General features: G+C 40.2%; 1 protein-coding gene across 1 annotated transcript in view; it reads left to right on the top strand.

The window, feature by feature from the left end:
• The window catches only part of LOC132232294 (cytochrome P450 3A12-like), a 46,879-nt gene extending 37,105 nt beyond the window's left edge, over positions 1-9,774 (top strand). Inside the window, exons 10-13 of the mRNA XM_059691751.1 lie at positions 292-452; positions 4,158-4,384; positions 6,593-6,755; positions 9,311-9,774. Coding sequence (XP_059547734.1) covers positions 292-452; positions 4,158-4,384; positions 6,593-6,755; positions 9,311-9,406 — 647 coding nt within the window. The 3' untranslated portion in view covers positions 9,407-9,774. The remainder of the gene's footprint in view (positions 1-291; positions 453-4,157; positions 4,385-6,592; positions 6,756-9,310) is intronic.
• Positions 9,775-13,962: the final 4,188 nt, after the last annotated feature.

Raw genomic sequence — 13,962 nt, 5'->3', positions numbered from 1 at the left:
ATGCTATGTCTTAAAATTGCACAGCTATGTTGTGGAGAGAGTGACACAACCAGAAGCAGATGGTGAAGAATAGAATAGACGTTGGGGGGGCGGGGGAGCAGATGAAGACATTTTTGCCTTTTTCTGGCTCTGTAACATACACATCAGAGTGCAAAACACTCCCAATTTAAGCTGAATTGTGTTTTCAATTTTTCCTATAAGGGTTTGGGAGTTTCATTTGGATTCCTCATAATCTAAATTGTGATGTTGTTCATTGACGTGCTTTATAAAATATCTTTCTTCTTTTTTTAGCTCTGACTGATCTGGAGCTTGTTGCCCAATCTATTATCTTTCTCTTTGCCGGCTATGAGACCACTAGCAGTTCTCTTTCTTTCCTTATGTATTTGCTGGCCACTCACCCCGATGTGCAGCAGAAATTGCACAAGGAGATTGATGCAACGTTTCCCAATAAGGTGAGTGGGTGATACTTGGAGAACGAGGGAGAAAGTAAAGCCTTATCAAGAATGCCTCCTCCCCACTTCCTAGGAGAATTTTTACAAAGAATGTAAACATCAATTATTTTACTTGTGCTATTTAGGAAGGATGTAAAAAGACAAAAACAAACAAAGAATATAGGTAATTTTCGTTATTAGAGATATATAAGATCTTTGAAAAAAGTGTTGGTCCTGTTGTGTCAGTTATCTGTTATCACAATAATATCAAAGGAAACAATTTTTTAAAACCTCAGTGGCAATTAACAATAGGAATTTATTGCTCAAGTGTTTGGATAATTATCTGTGTTGATATTGACTGGACTTGCTTTAGTCTGGCTCTTGGCTGATCTAGGCTGGCCTTGGCTAAGTGGCTGGGTGAATCATCTCCACACATGATCCACATATCTCCTATATTGCAGACAAGAAGCCTGGGTATGTTCTTCTCAGGCAATGATAGAGGGAAAGCCCAATCAGCCCAAACATATGGGTGCCTTTCAGAACTCTGCTTGTATCACACTTAGCCAACTAAGTGTGATTTAAAGCATGCACCAAGGCCAACCCCAGCATCATAATAGGAGGGAACAAAGTTAGATGACTAAGGGCATGGACAAAGGAAGGTGTGGGAAACTGGCACTATTACTGGAATCTACCACCTTGGGTAAACTTTGCAATCTAGGAGAAGCCTGGTATACAGAAAAGAACATAGTGTAGGAAATAGAAGACATGAGTCCAGACTGTGGTTTTGGACAGGTCTTAAGAACTCTCTGTGTCATAGGTTCTTCAAATCCTATATAATAAAAGGGTAATATGCAAATTGACCAAACTGACTGACTGCTATGATGCACACTGACCACCAGGGGGCAGATGCTCAAAGCATAAGCTGCCCCCTGGTGGTCAGTGTGCTCCGACAGGGGAGTGGGCCTAAGCCTTCAATCAGACATCCCCCGAGGCTCCCAGACTGTGAAAGGGCGCAGGCTGGGCTGAGGGACCCGCATCCCGTAGCCACCAGTACACGAATGTCGTGCACTGGGCTTCTAGTATAAAATAAAGATACATTTTAGGGTCCAACTAAATTAAAGATTATTTTTCTTCTCTGGGTAAGCCTATATTGGAGATCATTTTATTGCAATAAGATGGAAAGGTCACTAAGAAACAGACTAGCTAAAGCATTATGTCCTCCCCTCTTAATAAGAGTAACAATGACAACAACAACACTAATAGCTAACATATACTTCTCACTATATTTGTCTGTTCTAAATGCCTTATATTTATAAATGAATTTTTTAAAAATTATGTATTAAAAATAGAAACATACTCATAGATAGAGAACAGACTATCAGAGGGGAAGGGGGCTTTGGGAGGCTGGGTGAAAACGGTGAAGAGGTTAAGCAAAAAAACCTAATTCACACAGCCCTAGACACTTTGGCTCAGTGTATAGAGCTTCGGCCCTCAGACTAAAGGGTTCTGGGTTTGATTGCTTTCAAGGGCACATACCTTGGTTGCAGGCTGGATCCATGGCCATGATGTGGAAGCAACCAATCCATGTGTCTCTCTCACATTGATGTTTCTCTCTGTATGTCTTTCCCCCTCCCTTCCACTCTCTCTAAAAATAAATGGAAAAATATCCTTGCGTGAGAATTAACAAAAAACAAGAAACTCATAGACACAGACAACAGCATGATGATTGCCAGAGGAGAATAGGCGTCGGCAGAAGTAGAAGAGAGTATGGGGTGGGGGAGGATAAATGGTGATGAAAGGAGACTTGACTTGGGGTGGTGATCATACAATACAATATACAGATGGAGTATTACAGTATTGTAACTGAAACCTATATAATTTTATTAACCAATGTCACCCCAATAAATTCAATTTTAAAAAGTGATACATTAGTCAGAATAGGCTAAATTTGTCACAACTACAGATTAGCCCTCTATTCTCAATGGATTTACATTGCAAAGGATTATTTCCAACTCACATTAACATGTTCAACATGGATTGTTAATGAAGGATGGGAGTGTGACTTTGTGCTCCATAGTTACTCGGAAATATAAGCTAAAAAGGACCCATTTTTTTTTTTTAAAAAAAAAACCTATTTTCTTTTTTTAAAAAAGATATACTTTATTGATTTTTTACAGAGAGGAAGGGAGAGAGATAGTTAGAAATATCGATCAGCTGCCTTCTGCACACCCCCTACTGGGAATGTGCCCGCAACCAAGGTACATACCCTTGACCGGAATCGAACCTGGGACCCTTCAGTCCACAGGCCAACGCTCTATCCACTGAGCCAAACCAGTTAGGGCAGGATCCATTTTCTTGTAGCTACACTTTCTGGAGCACAAGGCCTTCATGTTGGTTGGAGAATAAAGAAGTAGGGTGTTGCTCACTGGGTATTCAAGTGTTTTGACTCTGAACTGACATATGTCACCTCAGCTTGGAGCCCATTCTCAAAGCTGGTTCCCCCTAACTCCGTGGTCGGCAAACTGAGGCTCTTGAGCCACATGTGGCTCTTTGGCCCTTTGAGTGTGGCTCTTCCTAAGCCTTAGGAGTACCCTAATTAAGTTAATAACAATGTACCTACCTATATAATTTAAGTTAAAAAAATTTGGCTCTCAAAAGAAATTTCAATCGTTGTACTGGTGATATTTGGCTCTGTTGACTAATGAGTTTGCGGACCACTGCCCTAGATTTAAGTGGGCTGGGAGATGTGGAGACTACATGGATATTGGGTGAGCAGTGATGTCTCTACCAAGCAACCCTATGAAGTGTCAACTCTAAATATCTCCATGTAACATATCAGAAAACTGAGAGGTGAAATAATTTTCATACACTAGTCATATAGCTAGTGGTGAAGAAGCCACTAGCCAAACCCTGAACCTCTCCAGTATTGCCTCTTCAATATAACACCAAGTGATACCCACATATTGCCCACACTGTTTTCAGATATCTGACAAAACTGGAACTCTTTGTGGTAGGAAGAGACTGGCCTCTGGGGCTGGAGAGGCTTGTATGAGATCTTCACAGCTTACAGTCAAACCCTGAACAACTAGGAGACTGCTCCAGCAAGGCAGCATGAGGCTGAGTGGGGTTCCACCTCTTTATAGCTTCTGCTAGAATGAAATTGTGTGTCCTGCTTTCATTCTTTTCAGTCACGCCCTTCTTTTGCTATACTTAGAGAGTTTTGTTATTTATAGAGTTTCTATTTATATGGTATTTCTCTCCAAATTATATATATAATCTAAAGGCTTAGTAAGCAGGATTTTTCAACTGAACACTGTCAAGTTGGAATTTTGCTCTTTTACACATTCTCTTTCCTTTGTACAGAGGTGTGGCGTCTCTTTTGAAAACAGTGACCTTAGCGTATTTCAGTTAAGAATATGGGTCATAGTCTATTACTCACATGAGATTAAAAAAAAAAAATCACTACATGGTAATGTGAGGGATTTTGGGTCCTGTTTAAGGAGTTGTCCCCAACGTCCCCCCATAGTCATAACTACTCCACACATCTCAATGGGCCATTAAGCAGGCCAAAGGACATGACAGATATTAAAATGTCTATAAATCCTAAGGTCCTTTATCCAAATAAGTTATTCTTTGGAGCTCCTAACAGTTCTATAGAACTACATAGACTGAATTAAAAGTTGATCTCAAATCTCAGTTTATCAAAATCTGTTTCTTTCTTCCCAGGCCACTCCCACCTATGATGCCCTGGCACAGATGGAGTATCTTGACATGGTGATGAATGAATCCCTCAGATTATTCCCAATTGCTGGTAGACTTGAGAGGCTCTGTAAGAAGGATGTGGAAATCAATGGGGTGTTCATTCCCAAAGGGACAGTGGTGATGGTGCCAAACTATGTTCTTCACCTAGACCCAACGTACTGGCCAGAGCCGGAGGAGTTCCGTCCTGAAAGGTACTGGACCCCTGGGAAAGGGAACCCACCCTCATCCAGGCTGGTTGGACATAATCTGATGTCTTTTAGTATAGATGATGAACATGTGGTTGTACAATCATTTATATGTACATTTTTCTGTTTTTACAAGTTTGTTTTTTCTTATTACAAGAGTAATCATTGTTTGTTGACAAAATTTTACAAACTCTAGACTACCTAAAAGAAAATTGTATCTATCCAATACTAATATATTAAGATAGGCCTCATTAGTGATACAATGTATGTCATTATTTCTAAGCATATCTAGATTTTTAAAATTAAAATAGTAATATATTTTTTATTTTAAACTGCTTACTTTATTTACCAGTAAACTAAAAAAAGTGTCCTTTTATATATAACCATCATATATAGGTATACATACATATAAATATTCATGCAGATGTGACTATATGCTTATGCCATAAATTAGTTAATCATTATCTGATTTTAGGAATGTAGGCTTTTTTACTTCTTTAAATTTTTCTGTGTTGTTCTCATTAGCTCTCTGAATTTACCAGCAACGTTCCCATATTCTGTTTGTTTTTGTTTTTTTCACATTGGTGGCCACATCTTTATCATTATTGGGAGAGTGCATTATGGGAACCTGAGAGGTCCTCATCCCTGATGATTTAAGCGGCCCCTGGAGGACAGAGGAGAACACAAGTCACTGGTCTGTCTTTGGCTACAGTCCTGTGTCAGCTTCCTCCTTCTCTCAAAGAAACTGGCGACTTCCAAAGAAAAGTCACCTGCTCTCCAGACACCCGAGACACTCCCCCTAGGATGATCTTTAGCATGTTCTTCTGGAAATTCAGAGCCACGGCCTAGCTTGAGGCACAGCTTGAACTCTAGAAAGAGCTGATGTTTCCCATTTATTGTATTGATGAGCAAAACTGGAATTAACTATTGAGGGCACTAGCTGGGACCTAGGCTTTCATTAGCACAACTATAAGATCCGTAATGGCAGGGACCTTTTCTCATTTGCCCTGGTGTTCTTAGTTCTAGCTTATTGTCTACACATAGTATTTGGTGAAAGAAGTTAGACGTGACCAAATCCTCTGTTTTCTGGACCAAGGGGCCTCTGTGTTTCCTCCAAGCTCAACCGTTTTTTCTCCCCCCACCCCCACACCCCTTAGCTTCATGAACATGAAACCAGACCACTGACTGTACTGCTCTTTTGATCATTAAGTCTTCCACAGAGAGTAACTGCTTACCATGTCAGGAGGTGGGCAAGGCAGTGAGAAATCCAGATGTTAAAAAATGCCTATTATGGAGAAGTTGACACTTACACAAATATACAAAATCATTTTCTACAGATACGAGTCTACTTTTAATTCATCTATGTGTGCCCATCACATGTTTACAGCCATCAAACTATGTGTGCTGCCCCATTCACACACCATTACTACCATCCTCCTAATTCCCATATTATTTTAAGGCTTACCATCTCTAAATATTCCAATGTTCAAGAACCTTTTAAAAATACATAACCGCAATGACATGATCACTTTCCCAAATCCACATTTTCCCTTATTATAATCAAATATTGAGGGATCAAATTTGAATAAAACGTAAGTCTTACTTTCATGAAATTTATAGCCTAGTGGAACAGATAGACAAGGGAACCACAGATTTTATTAGAGTAGAGGAGCATCATATGTCCATATGAGTCATCTGATTTAAGCTATTCAATGGGAGAGGGACAGAAGAGGTGAGAGGAAGGGAAGACAAGAAAGTGGGGAGTGGAGGAAGGAACGGGAAGGGAAGGAAAAATTAACAATGCAACTAAGAGAGATATGATTCCTACTTCCTTCCTCCATGAGCATGTGACCAACATGAGTTTGATGGAGGCAGGGACCTACTTTTTCTTCAATTAGTCTCATTTCCTACTTGCCTTTCAGAGTGTGAACATCTTAATACCCTGAATGTAATTTAGTGTTTAAAGATAAATTTTCCGTTAAACAGCATTCATGTCATCTCTTCAATGATACTGTTAGCTGGTATAGGGTATGTGGAATGGAAAGACTCTGTAGCTTACCATTCTTACAGACACATAACCACAGGAGGATCTCACTGACTAGCCCAATGGAGTATTCTGTACACTACTTGTAGAGGAGCCTAAGAAGCCCAAACATGTAGCTCTTGCGGTGTTTATGTTTCATTAATTGTTTGCATCTACTGTTATATAACCAGGTTTAGCAAGGAGAACAAGGACAGCATAAATCCTTACATATACACACCCTTTGGAAGTGGACCCAGAAACTGCATCGGAATGAGGTTCGCTCTCATGAACATGAAAATTGCTCTCGTCAGAGTTCTGCAGAACTTCTCCTTCAAACCCTGCAAAGAAACACAGGTCAGATACTTAACCTGTTACCACTCTGTGTGAATGATGCTTGATTGAGAGTTTTTCATAAACTGAGATACATATGCATGAGTGTGCTCATTCATTGTTTAATACTTTGTTCTGTTGGACAGACAATCTATCTGGAGTCACATGTAACCTTTAAGATCCTGGTAGTCTAGAGTGCTAAGCCTGTGTTTTTATAGGGTGTCCCAAACTTCACGCAAGATTTGCGATTGAATTGAGTTGCAAATCTTGTGTGAATTTTGGGACACCCTATATAAATATCCAAGTATAAAGGCCATCTAGAGTCAATATAGCTAGTGTGACATGATCTGGTAGAGTCATTTGAGAAAAGTTTAAATTTGGTTTCAAGTCCACTGGAAGGAAGGGAAAGTGCTGTGTACAATCGTGAAGTACAATGATAACTGGGTCATGACTTTTGAACACTGCTCTTTTCCACCAGAACTTACAGAAGCTCTTGTGAGAGGGTTCTCAACCACTGGTTATACAATGAAATCAGCAGGGATCTTTTAAAAATCCTATGCTGAGGTCATCTCAGATTCTAAAATAATCCATCCTGTGTGGCTTTAAAAGCACCCTGTTTGGTTTTCATATGCAGCCAAGGTTGATTAAAGCATTTCTGCCTGACGTAAGAACTACTACACTCCATGGCCATCCTGGCCGCTTGAAACCTGCTTCTGGGAGCCAGGCTGCAATCAAGTTGGATTCTTTACATCCTAATATGAATTCTATGATGTTTTTCTCACTCTCTTCCCCAGTCTGTTCTCATCTTTCAAGTCCTAGTTCACTCCCAAGCCCCTTCCAGGAGGCTTCTCATCTAGTCCAGAGCCCATTTTTCCTCTGCCATGTTATTGCTACTGCAGGCTGGTATCATCACTATCTTTCCTAACTGAAAACTTTATCATTAAACCATCAAGTTTGGTACTCTGTGTTTTCTTTGTATCTAAGAATATCCTTAAGTCTAGCACCTCATTTTATTCCTTTCATAAATTCCCAATAGTGCCTTGTGGTCATTCAGGAAATGCTTAAAGAGTATTTTGCAGTTGATTTGGAGACCATGAATCCACATTTTAAATGATTTAATTTGAAAAAAATAACAAATAACATTTGTAATGTACGTTTTTTACATGTGTTGGTCTGTGTGCAGGGGAAATATATAAGTGCCATTTGAAATGATAAAATAGAAAGGTTTTACATTAACAGGAAGATCTGGAATCTGTCCTCTGAAGAACATAAGCAATAGCTGTCATTGAGTGGTAGCAAGCAAGGCCCTATAATAAGGCTTATTTCTAGGACTTGTATATTTATTATGCAGCTCCTTTCCTTAAGTAGGCTTTCTCAGAGAAGAGGAGGAGGATGAATATGGTTATCATCTTATTTCTGGCTTTAGGCAGCTATGTAGCAGTCCTTTAAGTGCATACAAAGGGGGTCTTAGCCCTGAGAGGAAGTGGGCCTCTGCACACCTGGGGTGGTGCAGACACTCCATGAAAGCTCCCAGTCATCTCTGGCTTGTGCTTTTCACGCTCCATGGCAATTTTCTTGCCCTTCAGTCAACTGAGGTATGAAGGTTACTGTGTTGGTGGCTCCCCAACACTGAGGGAGTGACTGGGTGGGAATAGAGCTAACAAATTATTCAAAACACTATTTAGGTCAAAACGCTATTCAGAAGTTCACTATTTACACTGGGAACCAGGAGATGTTAGAAAATAGGCACAATGCTTGACAAATACCTTTTCCCATCATGAAACTAGAGGCTTCCACTGGGAGAAGTGACTGGACTCCTTAGAAGTGATGGATAATTCAAATAATTAAAATGTATAGTATGTACTCAGGTTACCTTGCAAGTTCCAATATGCACAAAATGAATTCTGTGTGGCTTTTCTAAATAGTTTTTCATAATGCCTAAGAATCTGGTTTAAATTTCAAAAATTCATTCATTTGCTTAAAATTCAAACGAAAAAGAAACACAAACCAATATGAGTTTGTCTCTGGTCAGAGATGACTGGGAGCTTTCAGAGAGTGTCTGCACCCACCCCAGGTGTGCCAGAGGCCCACTTCCTCTCAGGGCTAAGACCCCCTTTGTATGCGCTTACAGGACTGCTACATAGATGCCTAAAGCCACAAATAAGATGGAAACCATCTTCATCCTCCTCCTCTTCTCTGAGAAAGCCTACTTAAGGAAAGGAGCTGCATAATAAATATACAAGTCCTAGAAATAAGCCTTATTATAGGGCCTTGCTTGCCATCACTCAATGACAGCTATTGCTTATGTTCTTCAGAGGACAGATTCCAGATCTTCCTATTAATGTAAAACCTTCCTATTTAGATGCTGTAATTGATATTTTCTTAATGAATGTATTGATGAATGCTTTCACTGACCAGTCTCGGACAGCTTACTGAATAAAGAAACAGAGATATATTATGCTAAAAGTAATTTCTATATATTGTAAAGCATTATTGTCCTCAATGTATCTCATCTGCTTTGCTGTTGGTGTTGATAGTGCTTCATTAACTGGTTCTCCTATGCTGTTTAACATTTGCAGATTCCTGTGGAACTAGATTTTCAAGGAATTATTCAACCAAAAAACCCCATTATTTTAAAGGCTGAGTTGAGAGACGGGACTGTAAGTGGAGCCTGACTTTCCCTAAGGACTTACACTTTGTTCTTCAAGGAAGTCATATCCCCTGACACGAGAGATTTCAGTGTACTTTGTGAATTAAAAAAAAACAGAAATGAAGATGGGCTTAACTTACTGCACTTGATGGATGACTAGGGAGTCTGTACATTCACTTATCTTCTCAGTGTCTATATAGAGTATTACATATTGTGTTATTATAAGAGAGGTGACTAAACAAGTAGACCAAGCTTATTGGTTTCTTATAATACTATCTCTATCTATTCCCACTTAGTATCATCTACTTACTTAGTACTAATCATGAATACAAATTTCTCTATAATTTTATCGACAAACTTTAATGAAAACAAGGATCATTGTGGAAATGGCAATAGTGAAATTTATATCACGTTTTATTTTGAATATTCTATATTGCATATTATATTGAGCAACTCAATAAACACATCTTCATAATAGTATTATCTAATGCTTTCATGCACAGCCAGTGACTAAATGTTTTTAACCATCACAATCACTGGTTGGATGGGACCTTTTCAGAATTCCAATTTGATATATTAAGATAGATGACAGGAAAAAAATGGTGACTGGCAGGAAGGTCGGGAGGGAGAGAGTGTGAGAGCGCAAGGAAGTGATAGAGGAGGGTGTGGACGTGTGTGGTGTGTGTGTATGAGCTAGAGACAGTTAGATTCTGCAGGTCTTCTAAGGGGCTGCTAAAGCGGGCAGTCTTAGGCGGCAGAGCCCCGCTCCCTGCGCAGACACTCCTGGGCGGCCAGCACGGGCACAGCAACCACGCCATCTTGGGAAACAGAGCTGCTTGAGGCTAGGATCCTGGCCTCAGCACCACCCAGTCTGATCTCAGACTCATACCAGGACCCTGCAGCCACTGGAGACAGAGACCTGTGACCACAGCTCCAGACCTGCGGACACCAAAAGTTCAGAAATCCCCAGGGCAGATCCCTGAGTAACAGAGCCCATCCCCCTCCCTGCAGGCGTGCAGGCAGCGCCACAATAACTGATAGACCCACTCCTAGCCCGGGCCTCAGTGCTGCCACAGGAACTTTAGCCTGGAAGTGCGCAGGCACCTTGGAACTGTTCCCAGGTAGTGCCCGCTTCAGGAGTCCTGGGTTGGGAGCAATCGTGCGAACACAGGGAATTTGTCCCATGTAGCGTGGGGCCCAGGGACCCCGATTCTCTGGGCAGGAGGCAGCACCAAGCACCAGTGACTTGACTGTGTTTCTTATCACCTGCTCCTGAGATCCCTGACTCCCTGTGCATTCATACTAAGAGCCAGTGACTCCAATTCTTGGTGCAAGGGCACACAGGGACCCTGATTCTCAATGCGAGGTCGAGCAAAGCAACAGAGACTCTGATACTGGATTCTTGGGGAACAGAGACTCCTGGCGCATGCTAGGTGGCGCTGATTTTCAACACGCTCCAGGGGGATATCTGTTTCAGCATGGTGCAGGCAGGGTCCCTGATTCTAAGGGCGCTGGCAACACTGATTCTGAGCGAGCCTAGTTCCCACCAACCCACAACAACAACATATCTTAGTGTCAGAGCTCTTCAGTGACACTAGGGTGGTGGGAGGCTCCCACTGCACACGGCCCAGGCCCACGCAACTTGACGTTTGAACCATCCGGAGATAATCAGAATGAAGAGACAACACAATACCCAGAGGAAAGACAATGAGGAGTCACCAAGAAAGGAAATTAATGAAGTTGAAGCATGCAACATGACAGAAAAAGAATTCAGAATAATGGTTGTACAATTCATTCACCGGATGGATGAGAAAACCAACAACCTATGCAAGAATCAGGAAGAAATGAAAAGTGATATAGCTACAATCAAAAACACCATGGAAAGTTTCAACAGCAGACTAGAAGAAGCAGAGGACTGAGTTAGTGAGTTAGAGAAAAGGCAGAGAAATGAGCTTAATCTGAACAGCAACTGGAGGAAAAATTAAAAAGCAGGAGTAGAGCCTAAGGGAGCTTTGAGACAACATGAAACGAAGTAACATACGCATAATAGGGCTGCAAGAAGTACAAGAAGAGCAGCAAGGATTAGAAAATCTATTTGAAGAAATAATGACATAAAACTTCCCAGATATGGGGAAGAAAAAAGTTACACAAGTACAGAGAGTCCCAAGCAAGATGAACTCCAAAAGACCCACACCAAGACACGTCATAATAATGATGGCAAATGTACAAGACAAAGAGAGAATCTTAAAGGCTGCAAGTGAGAAACAGAGAGTTACCTACAAAGGAACCCCCATCAGATTATCAAATGATTTCTCAACAGAAACACATCAAGCTAGAATGGAATGGAAGGAGGTATACAAAGTGTTGCAAAGCAAAGGACTGAATCCAAGAATACTAATATCCAGCAAGACTATCAATCAAAATTGAAGGGGAAATCAGGAGCTTTGCAGACAAAAAAAAGGCTAAGGGAGTTTATCACTACCAAGCCAGGACTGCAAGAAATGCTAAAAGGAATGCTTTAAAAAGAAGAAATATAAAGGTAAGAAAGAACACAGGCACGAAAATAGAAATGAATCCAAGCACGTACCTTGCAATAATAACTTTAAATGTAAACGGACTAAACGCTCCAATCAAAAGACATCGAGTGGCTGAATGGATAAAAAGACATGACCCATATGTATGCTGTCTACAAGAGACCAACCTCAGAAAAAGGAACTCACACAGACTGAAACTGAAGGGATGGAAACATATCTTTCAGGCAAATGGAAATGAAAAAAAAAAGCTGGGGTAGCAATACTTATATCTGACAAAATAGACATCAAAGTGAAGGCCATAGCAAGAGATAAGGAAGGCCACTTCATAATATTAAAGGGATCGATACAACAAGAGGTTATAACCCTTATAAACATATATGCACCCAATGCAGGAGCACCCAAATACATAAAAAAATCCTGGAAAATAACAAGGGAGAGATCAACAACAACACAATCATAGTAGGGGACTTAAACACACCACTGACATCACTGGATAAATCCTCTAGACAAAAAATCAGCAAAGAAACAGCAATCCTAAATGACTCACTAGATCAGATGGACTTAATTGACATCTTCAGAACATTTCACCCCAAAAGCCACGGAATATACATTCTTCTCAAGTGCACATGGGACATCTTCAAAAATAGACCACATATTGGGTCACAAGCAAAGTCTCCCCAAATATAAGAAGACTGAAATCATACCAAACATCTTCTCAGATCACAAGGGCATAATATTAGAAATAAACCACAATAAAAACAATCCAAAAAACTCAAACACTTGGAAGCTGAATAGCATGTTACTAAATAATGATTGGGTTACCAGTGAGATCAAAGTAGAAATTAAAAACACCCTGGAAACTAATGACAATAACAATACAACAACCCAAAATCTATGGGACACAATGAAAGCAGTCCTGAGAAGGAAGTTTATAGCACTACAGGCCTACCTCAAAAAACAAGAAAAAATGATAGTAAATCATTTAACTCTACAACTCAAAGAATTACAAAGAGAACAACAAACAAAAGCCCAGAGTTAGCAGAAGAAAGGAGATAATAAAGATTAGAGCAGAAATAAATGACATAGAGACCAAAAAAACAATACAAAAGATCAATGAAAGCAAGAGCTGGTTCTTTGAAAGGATAAAAAGATTGATGAGCCTCTAGCCAGGCTCAACAAGAAGCTAAGAGAGAGGACTCAAATAAACAAAATCAGAAATGAAAGAGGCGAAATAACAACAGACCCCTCAGAAATTCAAAGAATTGTTAAAAAATACTATGAACAACTCTAACAAACTAGACAACCTGGAGGAAATAGACATATTCCTAGAAAAATACAATATTCCAAAACTCAATCCAGAGGATTCTAAAAATCTCAACAGGCCAATAACGATGGAAGAAATGGAAGCAGTCATCAAAAAGCTCCCAGCAAACAAAAGCCTGGGGCCAGATAGCTTTGCAGGGGAGTTTTACCCAACATTCAAGGAAGAACTAAAACATAACCTCCTCAGATTATTCCAAAAAATTCAAGAGGAAGGAACACTTCCAAGCTCATTCTATGAAGCCAGCAACACCCCAATACCAAACCCAGATAGAGACAACACAATGAAAGAGAATTATAGGCCAATATCCCTCATGAACATAGACGCCAAAACACTCAACAAAATTCTAGCAAATCGGATCCAGCAATACATCAGAAAGACCATACACCATGACCAAGTAGGATTCATCCCAGGGATGCAAGGGTGGTACAATATCTGCAAATCAAGAAATGTGATTCATCACATAAACAAATTGAGAGATAAAAACCACATAGTCATATCAATTGATGCAGAAAAAGCTTTCAACAAAATTCAACACACGTTCTTGATAAAAACTCTCAGCAAGGTAGGAATAGAAGGATTATATCTCAACATAATAAAAGCCATATATGACAAACCCACAGCCAACATCATACTCAATGGGCAAAAACAAAAACCATTTCCCCTGAGAACAAGAACAAGACAGAGATGCCCCCTCTCACCACTCCTGTTCAACATAGTACTGGA

This window comes from Myotis daubentonii, chromosome 4 (assembly GCF_963259705.1).
Source record: "Myotis daubentonii chromosome 4, mMyoDau2.1, whole genome shotgun sequence".
In the NCBI taxonomy this organism is placed as follows: Eukaryota; Metazoa; Chordata; class Mammalia; order Chiroptera; family Vespertilionidae; genus Myotis; species Myotis daubentonii.
This window is presented reverse-complemented; position numbering and strand designations above follow the sequence as displayed.